At 41.9% G+C, this 23,452-nt stretch overlaps 1 protein-coding gene and 1 long non-coding RNA gene across 2 annotated transcripts; one reads left to right on the top strand and one right to left on the bottom strand.

Moving 5' to 3' along the window:
- Window positions 1–10,818: 10,818 nt before the first annotated feature.
- Window positions 10,819–12,546, bottom strand: LOC123441094. Its single transcript, XR_006630402.1, has 3 exons — window positions 12,349–12,546; window positions 11,089–11,348; window positions 10,819–10,964 (listed from the first exon to the last, which is right to left on the bottom strand). It is a non-coding gene; the product is annotated as an uncharacterized LOC123441094 (long non-coding RNA).
- A 5,910-nt stretch (window positions 12,547–18,456) lies between these two features.
- On the top strand, window positions 18,457–22,625 carry LOC123441095 (diphosphomevalonate decarboxylase MVD2, peroxisomal-like). The gene is made up of 10 exons (XM_045117618.1): window positions 18,457–18,752; window positions 19,332–19,530; window positions 20,250–20,313; window positions 20,486–20,549; window positions 20,653–20,733; window positions 20,905–20,991; window positions 21,253–21,410; window positions 21,494–21,542; window positions 21,966–22,087; window positions 22,181–22,625. Exons 1-10 carry the CDS (start codon window positions 18,534–18,536, stop codon window positions 22,401–22,403), a joined length of 1,266 nt encoding a protein of 421 aa, XP_044973553.1. The 5' UTR covers window positions 18,457–18,533; the 3' UTR covers window positions 22,404–22,625.
- Window positions 22,626–23,452: the final 827 nt, after the last annotated feature.

Here is a 23,452-nt window from a genome sequence, read left to right on the forward strand (position 1 = left end):
CTTCTTTCCTCGGGTTCCTGTTCAAGATCTGCGTTTTGAGCACATCACAAAGGGTTTGGTGTCCTTTGAGGCTTTTGTACATGTCTGTCAAGTACAATTCCTTCAACCCTGCATTTTCATCAGTGACACTTGTGTTTTCCTCAAGTGAGGAAATAGACACAACAGGTGCAGTTGAAGAATTTGTAGCAGTGGTAGCATTTGAAGATTCTGGTGAAGAATTAGCAGTTTCACGATCAATGCATTTAAGACATGGAGGAATAAATTCAACTTGACTAGCACTGATCTGTTAAGCTAGTAATGAATCATTTTCCATACGAAGATCATCATAAGACATCCTCAGCTTCTCAAGATCAAGCTTCCTTTGAAGAAATTCGTAGGAAAGCTTCTCATGATCAGTGAGGAGTGTATCATAACGATCCTGAAGAATATCAAATCTAGACTGAAGATTTTTCATGTCATCAGCGAGGATTTGATTAAGATTCATTTCATCATTCAACAGATCATCACTTTTGTCTAGCAGTTTTTGAAGCTTTTCCAGAGCAGTTTGTTGTTTAGTGGCAATGATGGCAAGTTTACTGTAACTGGGTTTTTTGTAATCATCATGTTCACAGTCACTTGAATCAGAGGAGGAGGCATTATGTGATACCTTTGAACCTTTTGCCATGAAGCAATAGGTTGGAGCGAAGTCATCAGCATAGTCATCAGTATGGATGGTGCACTCATTTTCTTCAAGATTGAAGATTGACTTGCTGACGAAATTGGTTGCTAGTGCAAGACTAGCCTGTCCGGATTCTGAATCTTCTCCAGAGCCTTCTTCATCATCACATTCTTTTGATTCTGCCTCGGAATCCATTTCCTTGCCAGTAAGTGCCCGAGCCTTTTTGAAGCTAGTCTTCTTGTGTGAGGAGGACTTTGAAGATGAGGATTTTGAAGATTTCTTCTTCTTCTTTGAGTCATCAGAACTGTCATCCTTGTATTTCTTCTTCTTTGATTCCTTTCCCCAGCGAGGACAATCAACAATGTAATGACCTGATTTCTTGCACTTGTGACAGGTCCGTTTCTTGTAGTCCTCAGATGCAGATTCTGATTTCCTCATGTCTCTTCTTGATGATTTACCGAACTGGCCTCGTCGTGTAAATCTTTGGAATTTCCTCACAAGCATTGCAAGTTCCTGACCAAATTCTTCAGGGTCACAGCTGTTGTCATCTGTGTCTTCTTCTTCAGATGAGGAAATTGCTCTTGCCTTCAGTGCACGTGGTCTGGAATAGCTTTGTCCATATAGATCTCTCTTTTCTTCTAGCTGGAATTCATGAGTATTTAGCCTTTCGAGGATATCATCAGGATCTAACATCTTGTAGTCTGGTCTTTCTTGAATCATCAGAACTAAAGTGTCAAATGAAGAATCCAAAGATCTCAGCAGTTTCTTCACAACTTCGTGATCAGTGATGTCTCGAGCTCCCAGTGCTTGCAGTTCATTTGATATGTCAGTGAGGCGATCAAAGGTGTCTTGGCAGCTTTCATTGTCATGTCTCTTGAAGCGATTGAAGAGATTGCGAAGAATATCAACACGAGAGTCACGTTGGGTTGATACTCCTTCATTTACCTTGCACAGTCTCTCCCAGATCAGTGTTGCAGAGCCTAAGGCACTTACTCTTCCAAACTGGTCAGGGCTCAGATGACCACATATGATGTTCTTTGCTTGAGAATCAAGTTGCTTGAATTTCTTCACATCAGCTGCAGTGACACTAGCAGAAATGATGGGGACACCATTTTCCACAATATACCAGAGATCATTGTCTATAGCTTGTAGATGCATTTGTATTTTGTTCTTCCAGAAGGAAAAGTTCTTTCCCTCGTAGGTAGGACATGCTGCAGTCACCTTAAACATGCCTGCAGTCGACATAACTAAAACTCCAGGTGGTTAAACCAAAATCACATAGAACAAGGGAGTACCTCGCTCTGATACCAATTGAAAGTGCGTTATATCGACTAGAGGGGGGGTGAATAGGAGATTTTTAGAATTTCATCACTGAGGAAATTCCTTTTGAGGAAATTCCTCACTGATGACTAACTTACAACGGAAACAGTTAAGGATCAGTCGTGCAATCGTTCACAACAGCAGTATTACAGAGTGAAGATTATGAAAACAGATTGCACAGTAAGCAGGCACGCAGAATACAGATGATGATTAACTCAAGTGAAGAATTTGGGGTTGAGGAAATTTAGAGAAAGTCTTCAGCAAATTCTTCAAACAGTCACAGTGAATGTCATCAACACATAATACAGAGAATGTAAAGAGTTGAGGAATTAGAACCCGATTCTTGATGAAGACTGTTGTTGATGAGCCAGTTCCAACTGCTGTGACAGTTGTACATCTGGTTTGGAGCGGCTTGGTATTGAAACCAAAGGACACCCAGTCCCGGGACACACAGTCCCTACCGTATTCTCCTTGAGCTAAGGACACACAGTCCTCGCCCAACACTCGTGGTAAGTCTTCAGGGCAGACTTCCAAACCCTCACAAACTTGGTCACCCGGCGATCCACAATTGACTGCTGGATTGCTCTAGACAATGACGCCTAACCGTCTGGAGGATGCACAGTCCTCAAAGGAAAAAGGCTTCAGTCCCACACAGGAACAACTTCTTCAGTGATGCTCAATCACTAGATTTGGTTTGTGGTTTCGGTGGGTGGTGTATTTCCTCACTGATGATTTACTCTCGAAGGCTCTGAGGAATTTGGGTTGCTTTTATGACAAGTGTCAGTTTCTAACGGAGCAGCCAGCCAGCTAGTGGTTGTGGGGGGTGGCTATTTATAGCCTGGGAGCATCCCGACATGAATTGACACTAATGCCCTTAAATAATATGACCGTTGGAGTGGATAAGACCAATGACTTGGCGTGGTTATCGAAACGGTCGGGACCCTCAATTGTGAGAGTCCTCATGTCACTCATATTCCTCACTTGAGGCTTTTGGTAGGATTTGGATTGGGTTGAGCATCATGAGGAAATCCATTCCATAGTGTTACTTTGACCCCCTTTAACAGTACGGTGTTCCTATTCATCAAATGCAAAGAAAGTAAAACAGAAAACGTAAATCTTCACGCTTCAGTTTCTTCAGAATGATTTTCTTCAGGAACCACCGGTCTTCTCAGTATCAGTGTCTTCACGAGGAATATCAATTTCATCGCAGATTCCTCGCGATTCATTTCTTCAGCTTAAGATCAATTTCTTCAACTGAAGATATACATTTTTAGGGGTCGATATTCTTCAAATATCTCAAACTCCTCAATGACTTATAGATCCTGTGTACACTTATAAACACATTAGATACTTAACCTATAAGTCTTCAAACCACCAAAATCACTAAGGGGCACTAGATGCACTTACAGCTTTCCCGACCGATTATCTGGCACGGTCTTCTTTCCCGACCAATATTCTATTGGGCCTAGCATTAACCTTTCCCAACCGACTATCCCACGTGGTTTGGTTTGCCGACCAACATCTCTTAGCCCTACCATCGCTAGTTTCCATGTTACCTACAGAATGTCAATCAAGTTATATAACACATAGTAGTAATATGCATAGTCAACCAGAACCAAACAATAGTCCCATATATTCATTAATTTTCACATGCAAATAGTTCATCTGTTATGAACTAGTGAGCACGCAAGTTTCCTAAAAACTAATGTAACTATTTAGATAGAGCAATCATTGTAGTTCTGGCTGAGAGCAAAATTTCTTCGCTTTGTTTTCTGCAATACATCATCCGCCTTGGTTCCTTCTAGTGGGCAACTACAAATCCATCCTCACAGCCTTCCACCAAGATCGTTTCATCGTTCTCTTGGCATCAAAGCCTTCAATATTCATCTCATTGGAGAACATCCTATAGCTTGAACATCTGCAAGTCAGAATCTATGGTTAATATTCCGCACCACAACTACAGAACATGATATATTCACTAAGCTGCTATCAATATCATTCCAAACAAAGCAACTCAAGAGAATTTTTTATACCTGATAGAAAATGGGTACCTTTCTACTAATTATGTAGCTTTGGGTCCCATCTTTTGGGTTTCCTACCTTCTTTTGATATATCTTGAGATACAAGGTATCCTGGTCTATGTGCCCATGGTGGTAATTCCCTTCAGGCCATTCCTACATAATGTAAGGAGTAAGAAATCAGATGATTAAGAACACGCAGAAGTGAAAGCATTTGCTAAGCATCTGCAACATGATAAATGATATTTAAATTAACATCGTGAGTCTTGCAAAGTACATAAACCAAATACCACTTCAATCATTAGCACACAACAAACAGGAAAAATATGGAGGAACAAGTGACTATGTTCAAGACACAATAAAAAATTACATAAGAGAGAATTAACCTTTTTTTTCTTCACAAATACACAACACTTAGTTTTTTTTCTGTATCACTTGCTTTACGAACTAATCCATCGACATTTGTCCTAGGAACTAAAAATATCATTTGTATTGGGATTTGCTACTACATATTGTGTTGGTAATATAATTATGATGATGAAGTCCCTTTGTATTTGGAATTTTACTTATATGAACATGATAGTAAAACTATCGCTAGCACGGATAGAAACTTGAGTAAATTCTCATTTCAGAGATATGGAAGTGGTTCAAACTTTTAGTAAAAAATGTGAAGAATAATCCTGAAGTTGTTTCCATGTTCATTTGCATCGATGTATGATACGTCTCCAACGTATCTATAATTTTTGATGGTTCCATGCTATTATCTTGTCAACTTTGGATGTTTTGTATGCATGATTATGCTATTTTATATCTTTTTTGGGACTAACCTATTAACTCAGTGTCAAGTGTCAGTTCCTATTTTTTCCGTGTTTTTGACCCTTTTCGGAGGAGAATATTAAATGGAGTCCAAACGGAATAAAACCTCCGAAAAGATTTTTTCCGGAACAGAAGATATGCAGGAAGCTTGAGAAGCAAGGCAGAGGCACCACGGGAGGCCACAAGCCCCCTAGTCGCGGCCAGGGGGCCCGCGCCTAGCAGGCTTGTGGGCCCCCTGGGGCTCCTCTACCCTACTTCTTCCGCCTATAAATCCCCTAAAAATCCAAAACCACGAGAGAGAGCCACGAAAATACTTTTCCGCCGCCGCAAGCTTCTGTCTCCGCAAAATCCCATCTGGGGCACGTTCTGGTGTCCTGCCGGAGGGGGGTTTCGGATACAAAGGGCTTCTTCATCCACACCATGACCTCTCCGATGATGCGTGAGTAGTTCACCATTGACCTTCGGGTCCATAGCTATTAGCTAGATGGCTTCTTCTCTCTCTTGGATCTTCAATACAAAGTTCTCCATGATCTTCATGGAGATCTATCCGATGTAATTTTCTTTTGCGGTGTGTTTGTCGAGATTCGATGAATTGTGGATTTACGATCAGATTATCTATGAATCTTATTTGAGTTTCTGCTGATCTCTCCTATGCATGATTACATATCCTTGTAATTCTCTTCGAGTTGTGGGTTTTGTTTGGCCAACTTGATCTATGATTCTTGCAATGGGAGAAGTGCTTGGTTTTGGGTTCATACCATGCGGTGACCTCACCCAGTGACAGAAGGGGTAGCGAGGCACGCATCATGTTGTTGCCATCAAGGGTAAAAAGATGGGGTTTATATCTATTGCATGAATTTATCCCTCTACATCATGTCATCTTGCTTAAGGCGTTAATCTGTTTGTCATGAACTCAATACACTAGATGCATGCTGGATAGCGGTCGATGTGTGGAGTATTAGTAGTAGATGCAGAAAGTATCGGTCTACTTGTCTCGGACGTGATGCCTATATGTACGATCATTGACTTAGATATCGTCATGACTTTGCGCGGTTCTATCAATTGCTCGACAGTAATTCGTTCACCCACCGTAATATTTGCTATCTTGAGAGAAGTCTCTAGTGAACACTATGGCCCCCGGGTCTACTTCACATCATATTTTCAGCCCTACACTTTTACTTTGTTGCACTTTCCGCCTTCAGATCTCACCTTGCAATCAATCGTGAAGGGATTCACAACCTTTTTGTAGCGTTGGGTGCAAGTTTGCTGTTTTTGTGCAGGTACATTGGCGCTTCGTCTTGATAGACTCCTACTGGATTGATACCTTGGTTCTCCAACTGAGGGAAATACTTACTGCTACTGTGATGCATCACCCTTTCCTCTTCAAGGGAAAAAACCAACGCAAGCTCAAGAGGTAGCAGTACTTTGGAGACTTGTCTTGATACTCCTACTGGATTGATACCTTGGTTCTCAAACTGAGGAAAATACTTACTGCTACTGTGCTGCATCACCATTTCCTCTTCAAGGAAAAACCAACGCAAGCTCAAGAGGTAGCAATGTACACCCAGAATTCAGCAGACAACGACATGCAAGCTTGACAAGCATCACACTAGTAATATCTAACATAGTTTCACATCATTTCAATATTTTAGCTAGATTATGCACACTACGAAGCTAGAACCTAGAAGCTGCAAATGGAAATTACACAGTTATAGAAGTGTATTAACTAGCCATGCATAATAATTCATAAAGTGAGCATTCGCCAAGGACAACACCCTCCACCAACTAATTGCTGATTTGGAATGTGAACATCAGTAAAACAATAATAGCACAACATGCCAAGACCAACCAAGTAAACGATTTGGTCTTTTCACTTGACATGCAAACTGTAAATAAACACAGGAGTACATGGTAGAATATCATGCCACTAGCTGAGAACGACATAAATTCAAGGAAGATGTACATTGGGTGATACATCATAGAATCAATCGTGCAACGTGGTCACAACATGGTCATCAACCCGTGAGATGGACGGGCTGCCATTTCATGTTTGAGATTATTAGTTGGGAATAAAATATGCATTGGTAAATTTACATATTCTATTTGCAAGAAAGAAATACCTTACTCATTTATAGCAGTATCAGATCATCCATTGTTTGCATAATGCACCAGTATGTTCTTTCCATCAAGCAGCTGATTCTATCATCATGTGTCAAAAATGTGATATTGTAAGGAAAAAATAACTATGCAAAAATTATTGTGTATTATCCTACAAGAACTTGACTTCTCCTATACCTAAAGATGCAGTGAAGCGCTATTTCACCTAGTCGCTCTTCTTCTCCAATGCCGAGCTGCTTCTCTTTTGAAAGAGAACTTGACAAAATCGTATCCTTGTTATGAAACGTTGCATGGGAAACAAAAAATTTCCTACGCGCACGAAGACCTATCATGGTGATGTCCATCTACGAGAGGAGATTTGAATCTACGTATCCTTGTAGATCGCACAGCAGGAAGCGTTAAGAAACGCGATAGATGTAGTGAAACGTCCTCACGTCCCTTGATTCGCCCCGCGAACCGTCCCACGAACCGTCCTGCGATCCATTCCACGATCCGTTCCGATCTAGTGCCGAGCAGACGACACCTCCACGTTCAGCACACGTATAGCTCGACGATGATCTCGGCCTTCTTGATCCAGCAAGCAAGACAGAGAAGTAGATGAGTTCTCCGACAGCGTGACGGCGCTCCGGTGGTGGTGAAGGATCTACTCCTGCAGGGCTCCGCCCGAGCTCCGCAGAAATATGATCTAGAGGTAAAACTATGGTGTCTAGATCTGAGTTGCACGACGCTCTAGATGCAGCACACCGAGTAGTGCATCAAGGACATAAGCCTTCGGCGCAGCAACGAGGACAATCCTCAGTTTTACGGACTCAGCCCACAAAGTTGGTACTATCAACTTTCAACTAATTTTCTCTACGAACATATAAAAACAGTAGAGCTATATCGCAAGCTACATCGTAATTCGCAAAGACCATTAGACTATGTTCATGATAATAGGTTCAATTAATCATATTACTTAAGAACTCCCACTCAAAAAGTACATCTCTCTAGTCATTTGAGTGGTACATGATCCAAATCCACTAACTCAAGTCCGATCATCATGTGAGTTGAGAATAGTTTCAGTGGCAAGCATCTCTATACTAATCATATCAACTGTATGATTCATGCTCGAGCTTTCGGTCTCATGTGTTCCGAGGTCATGTGTGCACATGCTAGGCTCGTCAAGCTTAACCCGAGTGTTCCGCGCGTGCAACTGTTTTGCACCCGTTGTATGTTAACGTTGAGTCTATCACACCCGATCATCACATTGTGTCTCGAAATGACGAACTGTAGCAATGGTGCATAGTTGGGGAGAGCACAATTTTGTCTTAAAATTTTAGTGAGAGATCACCTTATAATGCTACCGTCGTTCTAAGCAAAATAAGGTGCATAAAAGGATTAACATCACATGCAATTCATAAGTGACATGATATGGCCATCATCTTGTGCTTCTTGATCTCCATCACCAAAGCACCGACGCGATCTTCTTGTCACCAGCGCCACACCATGATCTCCATCAACGTGTCGCCATCGGGGTTGTCGTGATACTTATGCTATTACTACTAAAGCTACGTCCTAGCAATATAGTAAACGCATCTGCAAACACAAACGTTAGTTTAAAGACAACCCTATGACTCATGCCGGTTGCCGTACCATCGACGTGCAAGTCGATATTAACTATTACAACATGATCATCTCATACATCCAATATATCACATCACGTCATTGGCCATATCATATCACAAGCATACCCTGCAAAAACAAGTTAGACGTCCTCTAATTGTTGTTGCATGTTTTACGTGGCTGCTATGGGTATCTAGTAGATCACATCTTACTTACGCAAAAACCACAACGGAGATGTGCAAATTGCTATTTAACCTCTCCAAGGACCGCCTCGGTCAAAACCAATTCAACTAAAGTTGAAGAAACCGACACCCGCCAGCCATCTTTATGCAACGAGGTTGCATGTCAAGTGATGAAACCAGTCTTTCGTAAGCGTACGAATAATGTCGGTCCGGGCCGCTTCAATCCAACAATACCGCTGAATCGAGAAAACACTAAGAAGTGCAGCAAATCGAACATCACCGTCCACAAAACCCTTTGTGTTCTACTCGAGATTACATCTACGCATGAACCTAGCTCATGATGCCACTGTTGGGAAACGTCAAATGGGAAACAAGAAATTTCCTACGCGCACGAAGACCTATGATGGTGATGTCCATCTACGAGAGGAGATTTGGATCTACATACCCTTGTAGATCGCACAGCAGGAAGCGTTAAGAAACGCGGTTGATGTAGTGGAACGTCCTCACGTCCCTCGATCCGCCACGCAAACCGTCCCATGAACCGTCCCGTGATCCGTCCCACGATCCGCTCCGATCTAGTACCGAACGGACGACACCTCCGCGTTCAGCACACGTACAGCTCGACGATGATCTCGGCCTTCTTGATCCAGCAAGCAAGACGGAGAAGTAGATGAGTTCTCCGGCAGCGTGACGGCGCTCCGGTGGTGGTGAAGGACCTACTCCCGCAAGGCTCCGCCCGAGCTCCGCAGAAATACGATCTAGAGGTAAAACTATGGTGTCTAGATCTGAGTTGCACATGGCAAAAGTTGTCTCAAATCAGCCCTAAATCACCACTATATATAGGAGGGAGGGGGAGGAGGCTTTACTTGAGGGCCAAGCCCTCAAGGGTGCGCCGGCTAGGGAGGAGGAGGAGTCCTACTCCAATCCTAGTCCAACTAGGATTGGAAAGTGGAGTCCTTCTCTTCCTTCCCACCTTTTTTTTCTTTTCTTTGGTTTTTCATTCTTGGCACATAGGCCCTCTTGGGCTGTCCCACCAGCCCACTAAGGGCTGGTGCGCCACCCATAGGTCCTTTGGGCTTCCCCCGGGAGGGTTGCCCCCCTCCCGGTGAACTTTCGGAACCCATTCGTCACTCCCGGTACATTCCCGGTAATGCGCGAAAACTTTTCGGTAACCAAATGAAGTCATCCTATATATCAATCTCGTCTCCGGACCATTCCGTAAACCCTCGTGACGTCCGTTATCTCATCTGGGACTTCGAACAACATTCGGTAACCACACATATAACTCAACTATACTAAAACATCATCGAACCTTAAGTGTGCAGACCCTGCGGGTTCGAGAGCTATGTAGACATGCCCCGAGGTACTCCTCGGTCAATATCCAATAGCGGGACCTGAATGCCCATATTGGATCCTACATATTCTCCGAAGATCTTATCGGTTGAACCTCAGTGTCAAGTATTCATATAATCCCGTTTGTCATTCCCTTTGTCCTTCTGTATGTTACTTGCCCGAGATTCAATCGTCGGTATCCTCATACCTATTTCAATCTCGTTACCGACAAGTCTCTTTACTCGTTCCGTAATACAAGATCCCGTGACTTACACTTAGTCACACTGCTTGCAAGGCTTGTGTGTGATGTTGTATTACCGAGTGGGCCCCGAGATACCTCTCCGTCACACGGAGTGACAAATCCCAGTCTTGATCCATACTAACTCAATGGACACCTTCGGAGATTCCTGTAGAACACCTTTATAGTCACTCAGTTACGTTGACGTTTGATGCACACAAGGTATTCCTCCGGTGCCAGTGAGTTATATGATCTCATGGTCATAGGAACAAATACTTGACACGCAGAAAACTATAGCAATAAAACGACACGATCAATATGCTATGTTCATAGTTTTTGGGTCTAGTCCATCACATGATTCTCCTAATGATGTGATCCAGTTATCAAGCAACAACACTTGCACATAGTCAGAAAACCTTGACTATCATTGATCAACTGGCTAGCCAACTAGAGGCTTGCTAGGGACATTGTTTTGTCTATGTATCCACACATGTATCTATGTTTTCATTCAATACAATTATAACATGGATAATAAATGATTATCTTTAAACAGGAAATATAATAATTATTATTCATCATTGCCTCTAGGGCATATTTCCAACAATTCTTTGGTTCTCCTCCCAAGGGATGCCATATTGCTTCCACTGCCAGGTAGCACATCAATCAGCGAGAGGACAAGCCTAACAAAATCACAAGTCCAACATCAAGTAGTTAGAATAGGTATGTTAGGACTAAATTCGAGAATAACACCATGCTGAGAGAAGACGTTGTCAGATGACTCTAGTTGTCTGATGTATGAGATACCTTCGACTTGCCATGATTACCTTTGGCTCTAGCATTACCTGCCTACAGAAAAAAGAATTGATTCAAGACATAGCACCATCTGCCAAAAAACATAAATGAACTTGGTATACAATTAACTTAAGTAAGATACCCAGTATGTAGATATCTCACTAGACCCACCAATTGGTGGGGAGGCTGTGGTAAAAAGGGCAGGGAATCACTGCGCCACCCGCCAGAAGCTCATGAGTAGTTGGAAGTAGGAATCCTTGTGTACAAGTGCCCTGAACATTGAAAGAAAATAAAAAGCTAATTGTGATTTTGGAGCTAATTATTCCATAGCAGGGTTAAATAAGCTGAAGTTCTTGTTCTCAGAGCATGAAGATTAAATATAGATTCTTATATTTGTGACAATTCTACAATGCTCAACTAAAAGGTTGAACCATTAGTATGGTTATTTGGACTTTTTGTGCAAACTGAAGGTAGTTCTCACTTCTCAGTCTTATACTTTACAAATGGATCTTCAGTTAAGATATGCAAACAAGACATACATACCAAGTAATCACCGCATCACGTATGAGCTACCAGGAATGGATGCTCAAACATACCACTTGGAGTGTTCATTGTGACACCGACAGAAAAAATATTGAAAGGCTTTACTGAACATATGTAATGCATTTGCTGGTTTCTAGTTGTGATGATCAAGGGCTCTGAACCAAATATTTATTGGCATGGTAAGAAATAATCTTTATAAATACAGTACAATTACTGCTGTAACTGAGAAATTAAACTCATATTTGCGTGCTCTTTGATGTCAATAGTTTCATTCAGTACTTCAGTTTATTTCTAACCCATGTATTTTATTCACAGACATTGCGCCATAAGACACTCGGTCACAAAGCAAACATCATATCAATTTTCTACTATCAGAAATTGATGCGTGGTTGTATTTTCAGTTCGGGAATGTGCATGCATAGAGTGTTGACCTTAGGACATCACTCAAGTAAAAGTTAATTTCAGTAAATTAAAAGAACCTTTATCTTATCTCGTTATTAGACTGTAGAACAAATGTTCCATCGATCTATTGCTTAAATCTGAATGTTAACTGTGTCATTCTCCCTCTTGCTGAAAACACATAGATGCAATTGTTCTTAACTAAGAGTCCTTTACCCATGTGTAAGGAATTCATGAAAATACTTTTTTTTAGAAAACTATAAATCTGCACGCTAGAGTTTCAATATACACGCTGCGACCAGGAGGGGGGAGTGGAGGGAGGGACCTTACCTCTGTTGTTAACGCCATGGATGCCTACCTGTTGGTCAGCCAAGGTTGGTTGGCACAGATGGAGGCACGTGTCACTGGAAGCGGAGGGAGCAAATGCCGCCTACTTCCCTTTGCACCAAGGACCTTGTCCCCTTCAGATCTGCCACCATGGAAAGGAGTGGAGAGGGAGGGAAAGGAGAGGGAGCCGACAATGGTTTGGGGCGGTGGCGCCATGGGAGGGAGGAGCGAGATCGCCTCTCTCTACAGGCGCGGCGGCGGGCATGGGGAATGAAACGAGCGTGGGGCGGCAACGTGCTTATGTTTTTGAGAAAAAAGCTTTGTGGGTTGGGCCGATTATTGGCGCTAAAAATTTGTTATTCCCGTGCGAGGCCTATTTAGCGCCTGGTTATTGGTCGGGGTTATGTACCGACCGATAGTCTGTGACCCATAAGTGAATTCCCGACGGACTGTTCGATAGTATATGTTGTAGCATTACCGACCAATAGCAGGTAACTGTACATAGATTTTCCGACCCATAGTCTGTTAGAATTTTTTATGGCTGATTGTGGGTCAGCAATAGTGATTTTTTTCCAACAAATGTGTGTAGGGAATTTGATGCGTGATGTAATGCAAGTATGAAAAGTGTGTTAGCGTGTGTATCTCCCTCATTGCACATAATAAGTATCTATCATGTTATATTCAATTGTCTATAGACAATCTTTTTCTTTTTTTACACAAAAAGCTTTCTACTAAACAACCCTAAACTTTTATTTACTTGCTCTTTATTTTTTCGCAAAATAGTTTCATACTTGTTCTAGGTAAAGTAAACGTTTGCGCGTATAGAGTTGTATCGGTGGTCGACAGAACTTTTAGCTCCTCGTTGGGTTCGACAATCTTACTTATCGAAAAAGGCTACAAATGATTCCCTACACTTGTGGGTTATGAAGACCTTTTTATGGCGTCTTGCCGGGGAGCAATAGCCTGGAGTGAATATTCTCGTGTGTGCGTGTTTGCTTTATCACTAAGTAGTTTTTATTTTCTGTTCTAAGTTCTTCTCTATTTTTAGTTATGGATATGGAACACGAAATACCAAAAAAATTAGGTGTACTTGCTATACATGGAGATGGAGAACCTCGTAAAACCCTTAATGCTCGTTATGTGGAAAATATTAAAAGTACTTTCAAAATCCTGAGAAAACCCCATTCAACTTGATAATGGGAGTAACGTTGGATCAACGTGAATACTTTAGGGATTATCACTTGACTCAAAAAAGAAAATTGTTATGGGATCAAATGCATATGTTGCACTTGTATGCTTGGAATTTATGCCAGAGATATGATTATACTTGTTGCTCTAGGATGAAGGCTCGACACCTTCCCTTTTCATGTGAATTTAATGATAATGAAACCTTAGCTTCTTATGCTAATGGTGTATATGATTACTGAATAGAAGAATTTGTTGCTTTTAATGGTGCTTATGAAATTGAATCTTTGTTTGAAAAGTTTGAAAAATATGATGATGGTGTTTACAGACCTGAAAAATTTGCTATACTTAAATATTGCTATGAGAATTATGAATACAAGTACGATACTAATGCATTTCTTGAGAAGTCTCCGCTGTCCAAAAAGTGACTACTATTTTGCAGGAATCTATGGAAGAAGAAATTGATGAAAATGTGAGATCATTGGATGAAAAAGATGATGAGGAGAATGAAGGGCAAAATGAGGAAGAGCGGATTAGCTACCCGTGCCCACCTTCTAATGAGAGTACCTCTTCAACTCATACATTGTTTAATTTCCCTTCGTGCTTACCGAAGGATGAATGCTATGATAATTGCTATGATCCCGTTGATTCATTTGAAATATCCCTTTTTGATGAACTTGATACTTCCTATGCTTGTGGTGATGATGCCAATATGAATTATGCTTATGGAGATGAACTTGTTGTAGTTCCTTGTAGTAAGCATGAAATTGTTGCTATTTCACCCACACATGATAGTCCTATTATCTTTTTGAATTCTCCCAACTACACTATTTCGGAGAAGTTTGCTCTTATTAAGGATTATATTGACGGGTTACGCTTTACCATTACACATGATAATTTTGATCGATATAATATGCATGTGCTTGCTGCTCCTGATGCAATTATTATGAGAGAGGAACTACATCTTCACCTCTTTATGCTTCCAACACGATAAAATTGCAAGAAATTGCTTATGCTATGTATCAGCCTTTACTTAATGTGCATGAATTATTCTTTTATGACACGTCGATGCATAGGAAGAGAGTTAGACTTTGTCATTGCATGATATATGTTGCGTTGTGCTCACTACTAAATTGCAAATCATTGTTAATTAAAATTGGCTTTGATATACCTTGGGATCCGGGTGGATCCATTACTTGAGAACTTTATGCCTAGCTTAATGGCTTTAAAGAAAGCGCTGGCAGGGAGACAACCCGAAATTTTTAGAGAATCATTTATTTCTGTTGTGTGCTTTTAAAATATTTTCTAAAAAATATAAAGTGGGGAACTTAAAACCTTTTCAAAAAAGAAAAGTGAAAGTGAGAAGGACGAGCACTGTTGAAGTGGGGCTAGCCTTGAACTTTGTTCATGCCCATGAAAACTTTGTGAATCTTGATTACATAAAATTTTCAACAAATATAATTATTCCCTTGTATGAATACCATTGTATTATAAAAATAATGTGCCAAGATTTGCCTTTAGGATGATTATATTGCTTGTTCGTTGTGCAATGCAAAAACAGAAACTTTGGCTATAGTACGTGAATTTACATTTTTTACTGGAACTTACAAAGTTTAGGAATTTTTTACAAATTAATGCTACGAAAATTGTTTATTTCGCCTAATTTCTCAGAATTTTTTAAGTTACAGAAATATGGTCAATGTTCAGATTACTACAGACTATTCTGTTTTTTACAGATTGTGTTTTTGATGCATTGTTTTGATGAAACTATCGATTGAATCGATGGAATAAGCCATGGAGAAGTTATATTATAGTAGATATAATTCATAAACAGAATATGGATGAGTTTGCAACAGTACTTAAGGTAGTAATTTGCATTATTAAACTAATGGATCTCACGAATTTTCTGTTATGTTTTGTGTGGATGGAGTGTTCGAAGTTCGAGGAGGTCTCGATATGTGGAGATGAAAAAAAGACAAGAGTTTAAGCTTGAGGATGCCCAAGGCACCCCAAGTAAATATCCAAGGAGTCTCAATCGTCTAAGCTTGGGGATGCTCCGGAAGGCATCCCATCTTTCTTCAACAAGTATTATATGTTTTCGTCTTCGTTTCGTTCACGTGATATGCGTAAATCTTGGAGGGTCTTTTGTGTTTAGTTTTCACGTGATATGTGGTGCTGCCCAGGAGTTGGTATGCCTAGATATGTGTTTATCTTGAACCTTCTTGTGGGTGTGAGGATAATAATTGAATCAGTTAAAGCCAGTATGCCTGAATGAATCAGTCATGCCTGGATATGTGTTTATCTTGAACCTTCTTGTGGGTGTGAGGATAATAATTGAATATTTTTAGAGCTGGTAGTATAACCTGTGGCGCATCATGAGCTATACTAATGGCACACCATGAGCTATACTAATGGTGCACCTGGGAGGCATACTAATGGCGCACCTGGGAGGCATACTATTGGCGCACCTAGAAGGAATACTAATGACGCACCTGGGAGACATACTAATGACGCACCTGAGAGGCATACTAATGACGCACCATGAGCTATACTAATGGCGCACTGCCTGGTGCGCCACTGGTGCGTCATTAGTAAAAAATTCTAATGACGTGATGCTAGTGGCGCACCTGTAGTGCGCCATTAGTAGCCAAAACAGGTGCGCCACTAGCAGGCCTTTTTCTAGTAGTGACTGTTAAGACCAAGATATTTGATGCTTAAAAATTAATTGATCAAAAGTAAAAGGAGTTAAAAGAAGACTAACCTCATGTTTTATAGATGCATTTCTAGTGCGAGATATCCTATGGATGAAATTTAACACCACATATCAGCAACCTTGTGTGGAAACTCTGTTGCTAAATATAATAATTATAATATTTAGATGTCATTGAGGATTGTCGCATAGCTGGCTGGTGAGCCATGGCATCAAGCGAGTACATGACCTCCCAACCATACTTAGCAGCACTCATTGTCATACAATTAAGGGATCCCTACAAATAAATGTTCAAATTTCATGTCATCAATGCATAATGTAAATATGAGAAAAGAAAGTCATGCAATAAATTGATAAAATGGGTATAATAGAAAACTTAGAGGCTTGTAGTTGTGAGGTAATCACCATGATACACTCATGATCTCTCAGGAAAAATGCAGGCATGTATAATACAAGGGTCACTGACGGTAAACTACTGCCCAGGCTTCTTGGTCTAGCTTTTTGTCCTCATGAGGTCCACGTAATCACTTCGCTAAACTAATAAATGAGTTCACTTATTTGATAGTTAAACATGACTTGCTGATCATCAACTCACTTGTTAGGTTAAGAAAAATACGAATGAATATTGAATCCATAGAATGCAATAACAATAGAGTCGAGATGTCCATAAATGTTGCATTCCTCATGTACTCACACTCACACACCACGGCCATAACAAGGATATGCCATGGTTCCTTTTTGGTAGATACCATCATACCGGTTTCATTTTTCTAGAATCCATACAGAACACAAATTGAACAAGAAACAACATTCTGCATCTAATCCATCGTTCAGGAAGGTAAGGGCGCTTGCTGATTTATCTGAACCATAAGAAATCGGGCAAATGATGGCCATTCTTCAGCCATCCTATGGTCCCATGTTTTCAAGACGAGCAGCAGATGAGGTGGAGTCGTGGAGGTGGAACTCGAGCGGGGATGCCACTGGAAGGCAATTTTGGGCGTCGGCTCATCCGAGCACGGCTAGCGATGGCCTTCAACGATAGCAACGCTCAGAGAAGCAGCCGCGGCAGCGCCCCGCGTCCTTGCTAGATGTGTGGCTCATGTATCGTCGGAAGCGGCGACAGTTGTGGCATACGCGGTGGCTCAGGAATCAACAGCGCTCCCGCGGCGTCCCCTGAAGGTGCGGTGGAGGACAGTCATGGGCGGGAGCCACGCGGCGGACGCCGGGGAAGAAGGTGACAGGCAGAGGAGAGAAGTAGTTGTTGGTCCCGGACTCCTGGTCGCCATGGCTGAGTCGAGGCTTGAGGTCATGATTTGTGTCAAGCACAAGATAAAAAAAAAAGTAAGTCTGACAGGAGACAGACATCTTCTCAGTGTCCATGATGCACACAAGCACCCAAAGACCAAAGAATTGATATAATTACGATTAAGATTTTCCTTTCCAATTTAATCCTGTATTACCAAGAATAGTACCTTTGGCTCTCCCCATCACAGCACAGCAACCCGCGAACACGGTGGCGGCCAACACCTCTCCAGGCCTCCAATTCCACGCTCGGCGGCGGCCATCACCTCTCCAGGCCTCCAACTCGAGGCTCGTCGGCGCCCTTGACTGCAACGGCGCATGCCGCTCTTCCCTACGGTTGCTGGCTACAACGACCATGCCCTCCACCAGTGCGCGGTGCGGCCTCGTCGGTTCCAGACGCGGCGGCGCGTCCTGGTCTCATTGGCTCTCAGTCTCGTCGCGCGAAGCGCTTGCCCTCTTGGGTCTTGGCCGGTGTCGCGGTTGGCGAGCGGCCAACGAGCCTATCACGCACAGAGGCATCGCACCACCGGCGCACGGCTCTCAGCGTGGTCTCCTCATCCCGGGCGGCGGCGGCGCACAAGCCCTTACGGCCAACGCTTCATGATTTTCTTTGGAGAGATGGGATCGGGAGAAAAAGGTTGGGGCTGAGGGAATGTGTGCGCGTGAGCCACGGTTGTTCCTTCTGTTTGACTACAGTGAATGCAGACTGGAGGTTCACGGCGGTTCGGAGGACGTGCGTTCGCAAAGAGACGAAGCCGTAGCAATTAGTAGCCTTTCGTTAACGCCTTTTGTTAGCGCGTTCATTAAGAGATTTAGATCATTAGATTATAATCAGATGGTTAATATGCCTAGTTCTATCTGTGCTCTCGTGTTTTTATTAGTAGAGATAGAGATGTGTTAAAAGTCCTTAGCAGCCTCGTGTGTTGACTAAAAAAGTCCCTGGCTTTCGCTACTTCCCTCGCGAATCGCGATCCCCACCTTCCCCACTCCAATGGCGACGGAGGCGGAGGCGCAGTGGGTGCTGACGGCCACGGGGCGGTCGCCAACTAACATCGCCGTGATCAAGTACTGGGGGAAGCGGGACGAGGCGCTCATCCTCCCTGTCAACGACAGCATCAGCGTCACCCTCGACCCCGACCACCTCTCCGCCACCACCACCGTCGCCGCCAGCCCCGCCTTCCCCTCCGACCGCATGTGGCTCAACGGAAAGGTCAGCCCCCTTTCTTCCACCGCCCTCTTCTTCTTTCCTTTCCCCACGCCCGGCTCGCTCCCCCCACATTGCCGCCGCCGCCGCCGCTGCGATTGCCTAGTCCTCCGCGGAGTGTTCCTTCTTGTAGTGATCTGGTGGATCGCGAGCTCGAAAGATTCTTCTTTTAGGGTGGTATCCAGCAGGAGCACGCCGATTCGGGCTTCGAGCTTGTCAGTCACCGTTGTGATCTGGGATTACTGCAGTGAAATCGTCTGCTCATATGCTTTTAGATCTGGATCAGGACCTGCTTGAAACCTCGCTGCATTTGCAGAGACACTCGGCGCAGGTCTGAAATTTGTTTTTTCAACATAAGCCAAAAAACACCTTTCTGTTTGTTTGATGTTGTCTGCAGTTAGCATCTACCATTAGTATATATGTTGCTGCCTGCCTCATGCTGGGATGATGGGCCAATAGAAGTAGTTCTATATCAGGTCTTTAACTGAATGTGATGTAACACAACTGCAAGAAAAGAAAAAACAAATTATTGTCTGCGTGGAAGTCAGTGCGATCTAATCGTCCGATTGGTGTGGAATTGAGCAGGAGATTGCGTTGTCGGGCGGGAGGTTTCAGAGTTGCCTGAGGGAGATCCGGAAGCGGGCTCGTGATGTAGAGGACGAGAAAAAGGGGATCAAGGTCAAGAAAGAGGACTGGGAGAAGTTGCATGTCCACATTGCGTCGTACAACAACTTCCCAACCGCTGCCGGTTTGGCCTCTTCGGCTGCTGGCTTTGCTTGTCTTGGTAAGTCTCCTGGTTCTGATGCCATGGTTATAAGTCAGGAAAACAGATGTACATAACTGAACTTGTAAATATTCCGTGTCAGATTTGGATTCCTGTTTGTTTTCTGCTCTTCTGCATGCACCCGAGTTAGTTGTCGTTAGTAGCAAAGGATGTATTTTGTATTCTCTTGTAGAATTGTTTTATTGCTGCTGCAATCTGAAAACATACATTATTCAGGGGGGTATATTTATTTCTAGGCAGAAGTGGAATGTTATCCCATAAAAAGGTGCTGCTTCTGCGTTTCGAACACACCTACGCCGCTACACATGCTATTCATGATAATAAATTAATAGCACAATATTATTGTTTTTCCAACTGTCCCCTAAAATTGTCCTGAATCCTGCTGTTAAGGTTGTCCAACTTATCTGCAGTTTGTTCTTTATCTGGTTTTATAGCGGCAAAAAAAAGATAATACCTACAAAATATGTTTAGTTCCGGTCTGCTGGTTAATCTTTGCCATAAATCTGCTAATATCTGGTCCAGTGTCTTGTTTTGCCCTGATTGACTAACACCGCTCAGCATGCTATCCAATCTTGGAAGTTTGATAGCGCTATCCAACAGGACCAACACAAAATGATTTGTCCACTACACTTTTATCTTTGCTCATAAACATGCTAAACATGGTCATGCTTTCATACCAATATCACAGCAAAAATTAGTAATTTGAATGCTGTTTGTAGTTTTCACCCTCGGAAAGCTAATGAACGTGAATGAAGATTATGGAGAACTTTCTTCAATAGCAAGGTCTGTACTATGTACTGATACATTATGTAGCAACACTCTGTGCTCTATCCTGTTTGTGATGTTCGCTTGATGATATAGCAACAATTTTACTTCATTTACCTGAATAATAAGCTAATGTACTTATGTCTTCTCTTTACTTATACTTCTCTCGGGCTGACAAATTTCAGTGCAGGCAGGGATCTGGAAGTGCATGCCGCAGTATATATGGTGGATTTGTGAAATGGTGTATGGGAAAAGTAAGTTAAATCTCTTGGTTCAGGGCTTCAGGCAGAGAAATTGTATCGGTTAAAATGCGTGTGTTTTCTATTGTAAAATGATTTTTTGAGTTTATACTTGTAGAATGACGATGGAAGTGACAGTATGGCAGTGCAGCTTGTTGACGAGTCGCATTGGGATGATCTTGTCATAATCATAGCAGTGGTATGTTAATGTGATCTCTGTTGTATAACATGATCTGTTTCATTTAACTTGTCAACGAATATTGTTCTTGAGTCATGGTTCCGTTAACACTCATCCTTACCTAGATAGTGACACCATTTCACCACTTTTATCCCAACATCCTTTTCTTAATGTGGTGCTTTGTGGAATTAGGTCAGCTCAAAGCAGAAGGAAACCAGTAGCACCAGTGGGATGCGAGACACTGTCGAAACAAGCCCCCTCTTGCAGTACAGGGCCCAGGTGATTGCATTTTCATCTTTAACTTGTTTTTGGCACATATTGTTCAACATTTTTTACGAATCATTGAGGGAACAAAATCGTGAAACTGCAATTCTGAAATCTGAATTGTAGTTTTATCCCTCCTCTTGTGTGGACCCTCAAGTTTTGTGGCTTCCATTTTTTTTATCAAGTCTGTTGGCAGTTATACTGATCTATCTCTTTAGCTGCAGCTTACTTTTTCTTCTTCTCACTGTGCACTGCACTACTTTTTTTGTATTCCAGACTGTAGTGCCAGGTCGCATATTGAAAATGGAAGATGCCATCAAGAATCGTAATTTTGAATCCTTTGCCAGGTTAACTTGTGCAGATAGCAACCAGTTTCATGCTGTATGTTTGGACACGAGTCCTCCCATCTTCTACATGAATGATACGTCACACAGGTAGTGTTTTAGCTGTCCTGATTTTGAGGTTCTGTTAGTACTGAAATCCCAGAGTTGAGGGTCGCTCTTTCAATCAACTGCAGGATAATTAGCCTTGTGGAGAAGTGGAACCACGCGGAAGGAACCCCACAGGCATATTCTATTCCTTTTTAACACCTGCTACCTTGTTTTCAATTCTTCTGAACTGCGTCGGTGCTGCATATAGGGATCTAAAATGAAGTTGGTTAAGCTTTGTTATGACACTCCAGTACAATAAGTTTTAGTGCACTGGATAAAGTACATTTAACTAGCATCACAGGATGAAGTAATTTAACTTAATTTAAAAGAGCAAAAATATTATTGCCATCTTTCTGAAAAAAATCCCGAAAATACGAGTTTATGCTTATGCTTCCAATCCTTTGGCAATATTATTTCCTCTCTATGTGTTGTCTGGTATGCATTTCACCTAGACTGCACATAATTGGTACTAGAGTGGATGGTGCGATTGATCTGATAATGAAACCTACGTTTGTGTGAAGACCTCTAAATTTAGCATTTGATCTCTTTTAATTGCAGGTTGCCTACACATTTGATGCTGGGCCTAACGCTGTCCTAATAGCACGAAACCGCAAAACAGCTTCGCTTGTCCTTCAGAGGCTCTTATACTGCTTTCCTCCACAAGAAAATGATTTGGACAGGTGTGTTTGATATTACCAAGAATAAACCCACCATTTGTTTGTTCCTGGGTATTCTACAAATATGTATACATATGATAAACATGATCATGACAGCTATATGGTCGGCGATAAATCAATCCTAAGTGACGCCGGAGTGCAATCCTTAGCTGACATCGAGGCCCTTCCACCGCCCCCGGAGATGAAGTCACCGAGCCAAAAATTCAAGGGTGACGTTAGCTACTTCATTTGCAGCAGGCCTGGGGCTGGCCCAAAAGTTCTTACCGACGAGAGCCACACATTGATTGATTCAGCCACGGGGCTTGCGAAAGGAGTGTAATTTTTTAATGAAGATCACTGGTTTGATACTGTTAGGTTATGTAATACTGGCTTTTGTGTTGAGATTAATGTAGAATTGTCATGTGTGTTGTACACTCTACTTCTCTAGTGTGGTAGAGTTGATCATGTAATATTTACATCATTTTGTCCTTGATTGTTATAGTGTCATTGCCGCTTAAAGAACATGCATATTTTTTTTATAAATAAAAGCTACTACAGTAAATTATCATTTTATTGGTCCTGTTTGAATACTCTAACTCGGTTAGAGGTTAGAGTTAGATTCTAACTCTAGACTAACCCTGAACTAACTCTAACCAAAGAGGTGTTTGGATGGAAGGGTTAGATTATCAATAAATGCACTTTTTCCAATCATTTGGCTCCTTTATCTAGGATTTTGTGTGGTGGAGGGAGAGAGAAAAGTAACTTTTTCTGGGCCCCACCTAACTCTAACCCAAAAAGGCACCTTTTGGGTGGGTTAGATTTTTTGGGTTGGTTAGATGCATGTAACCCACTCTAACCCACCCTGTTTGGATTTTTGAGGGTTAGATGAGTTCAGTCTAACCAACTCTAACTCTAACCCTAGGAGCCAAACAGGGCTATTGATTTTCATTTTCTGTACAGTCCAATGCATGGATGGAATTGTCCTTGTCGATTTGACGTCTCAAAAAACACATTGAAAGCACCATTTTTTTACTTTTCTGTATGAGTATATGCTTGCAACTTGTTGTTAGAAAACAAATTAAATTTGAATTAAAATTATGTGGTTATGATTGGTTGTTTATTTTATCTTATCTGCAATTTTAACATTGTTAAATTGTATTTGTTATAATTGTTTTTGCAACTTCACAATTCTGTTTTCAACTATAATAATTGTATAATATTGTATATTACATTTTTTTTAGAAAAACAAACCAATGCTAAAAAAGAAAGGAAAATGCCAAATTGACCAAACTGTTGTGGCCTATCCCATCTACGGTTAGGTATACCTGAAACTCCAGAGGCGAGGTTGTCTCCCGATCACTTGCTTGGAATGAATCTAGTCTCCAATTT

This window comes from Hordeum vulgare, chromosome 3H (genome assembly GCF_904849725.1).
Source record: "Hordeum vulgare subsp. vulgare chromosome 3H, MorexV3_pseudomolecules_assembly, whole genome shotgun sequence".
NCBI classification, from domain to species: domain Eukaryota; kingdom Viridiplantae; phylum Streptophyta; class Magnoliopsida; order Poales; family Poaceae; genus Hordeum; species Hordeum vulgare.

Bases quoted from the DNA above. Each gene is read 5' to 3' on its own strand.
- LOC123441095 (XM_045117618.1), top strand. From the start codon at position 18,534: ATGGCGACGGAGGCGGAGGCGCAGTGGGTGCTGACGGCCACGGGGCGG. The intron at 20,550-20,652 runs GTAAGTTAAATC...TTATACTTGTAG, and splicing joins TGAAATGGTGTATGGGAAAA to AATGACGATGGAAGTGACAG. The intron at 20,992-21,252 runs GTGATTGCATTT...TTTGTATTCCAG, and splicing joins TCTTGCAGTACAGGGCCCAG to ACTGTAGTGCCAGGTCGCAT.